We start from the raw sequence: 1,232 nt of genomic DNA on the forward strand, positions 1-1,232 counted from the left end.
GTTCTGTTGTATTGGAGAGCTGTAACTACACTTCTTGTAAGGCCGAATTCAATGGCTCAGGTAACTAGGACAAATTTCATGTTCACTTAAGCACGTGCAACACAAGACTTTCGTCAGTGGAAACTGAACAGATCTGAGACAATCACTGGCTGCTCTCTTCAGAGTGAGGTATTTTTTCAAACTGAGCCCTGAAACGGCAAAATTTCTGTGTGTAAGAGTGGAACAAGGCAGCAGTTTTATGTTAAACAGCTTAGCAGCAATTATGGCCCATTAATGAAGTAAACATTAGAACATTTTGTGATGTCTTTGGAGTGTTCTGCAGCTGTAATTTCTGTAAATGAATGTTTCCCATGAAATGGGAAAGCTTTGCTTAATATTTAAAGATAGAGTTAAAAGTTTCAAAGCTGCAGAAATGCCATGTGATCTGACTAATTTTGCTTGGAAGGATGTGCCTTGTGCTTAGAAAGCTTTAAGAGACTGCATTGCTTCACTAATCAGTCTACAGAGTCACCAGCAGCCTCTGCTTACCGCAGTGGGAGTGGCGGGTCACTAGAATCTTAGCATATTTAAATATGCAAAACATCTAAACTTTTTTCCTCTAGGATCACCATCCTTGGAACAGGTGCAAAGTGGCTGGCTGTGCTGGAGGAGAAAAATTTAAAACCATGTAAGCTTCGAAAAGCTGTGGAATCCCTTCTGCCCTCCCTCCTGCCTTTCCTCTCTGGGTTCTGGCCCTGCATCTTGTCACCCAGTCCCTTACGTAATTATTCTGCATTCTGGTGACAAATAGTCACAAACTCCTGTAAAAATTCTACCTTAACCTGTTTTGTTGTTTTTTCTCCTCTTGAAGGTGAAACACACAATCTCCAGACACTCCACACTATACTGTCTACAGGGTCACCGCTCAAATCTCAAAGCTATGAGTACGTCTACAAACACGTGAAGAGCAGCGTCCTCCTGGGATCCATCTCAGGTGATACTTTCTTTATGCTCCGTGAGTCGTCCTAATGCTGCCTGTCGCCTACGCGTTTCCCGCTTCGCTGCGGTGTGTTTGGGAAGCTTAGGGCTTGGATGGTTCAGGCTTGGTTATAGTTAAACTGGAATTAATTGTCTTTTTAGTGCAGAGATTTTCTGCATAATTCAGTGTGGTGTAATGAAGCTCGTACACTCAAAGGCTTTTAGGTGGAATGTTTCTGACATGGTGGATGTTTTGGCTTTTGGCTTTTTCAGCA

The 1,232-nt window shown here is 42.6% G+C and overlaps 1 protein-coding gene across 1 annotated transcript in view; it reads left to right on the plus strand.

Moving 5' to 3' along the window:
- AACS (acetoacetyl-CoA synthetase) overlaps positions 1–1,232 on the plus strand; it is a gene marked incomplete at its 5' end in the record, with an annotated part of 32,928 nt that overhangs the window by 24,140 nt on the left and 7,556 nt on the right. Inside the window, 2 exons of the mRNA XM_010141445.1 lie at positions 603–667; positions 851–973. Of these exons, the coding sequence (XP_010139747.1) occupies positions 603–667; positions 851–973 (188 nt within the window). The remainder of the gene's footprint in view (positions 1–602; positions 668–850; positions 974–1,232) is intronic.

Source organism: Buceros rhinoceros, unplaced genomic scaffold (genome assembly GCF_000710305.1).
Source record: "Buceros rhinoceros silvestris isolate BGI_N320 unplaced genomic scaffold, ASM71030v1 scaffold7598, whole genome shotgun sequence".
Lineage (NCBI taxonomy): Eukaryota > Metazoa > Chordata > Aves > Bucerotiformes > Bucerotidae > Buceros > Buceros rhinoceros.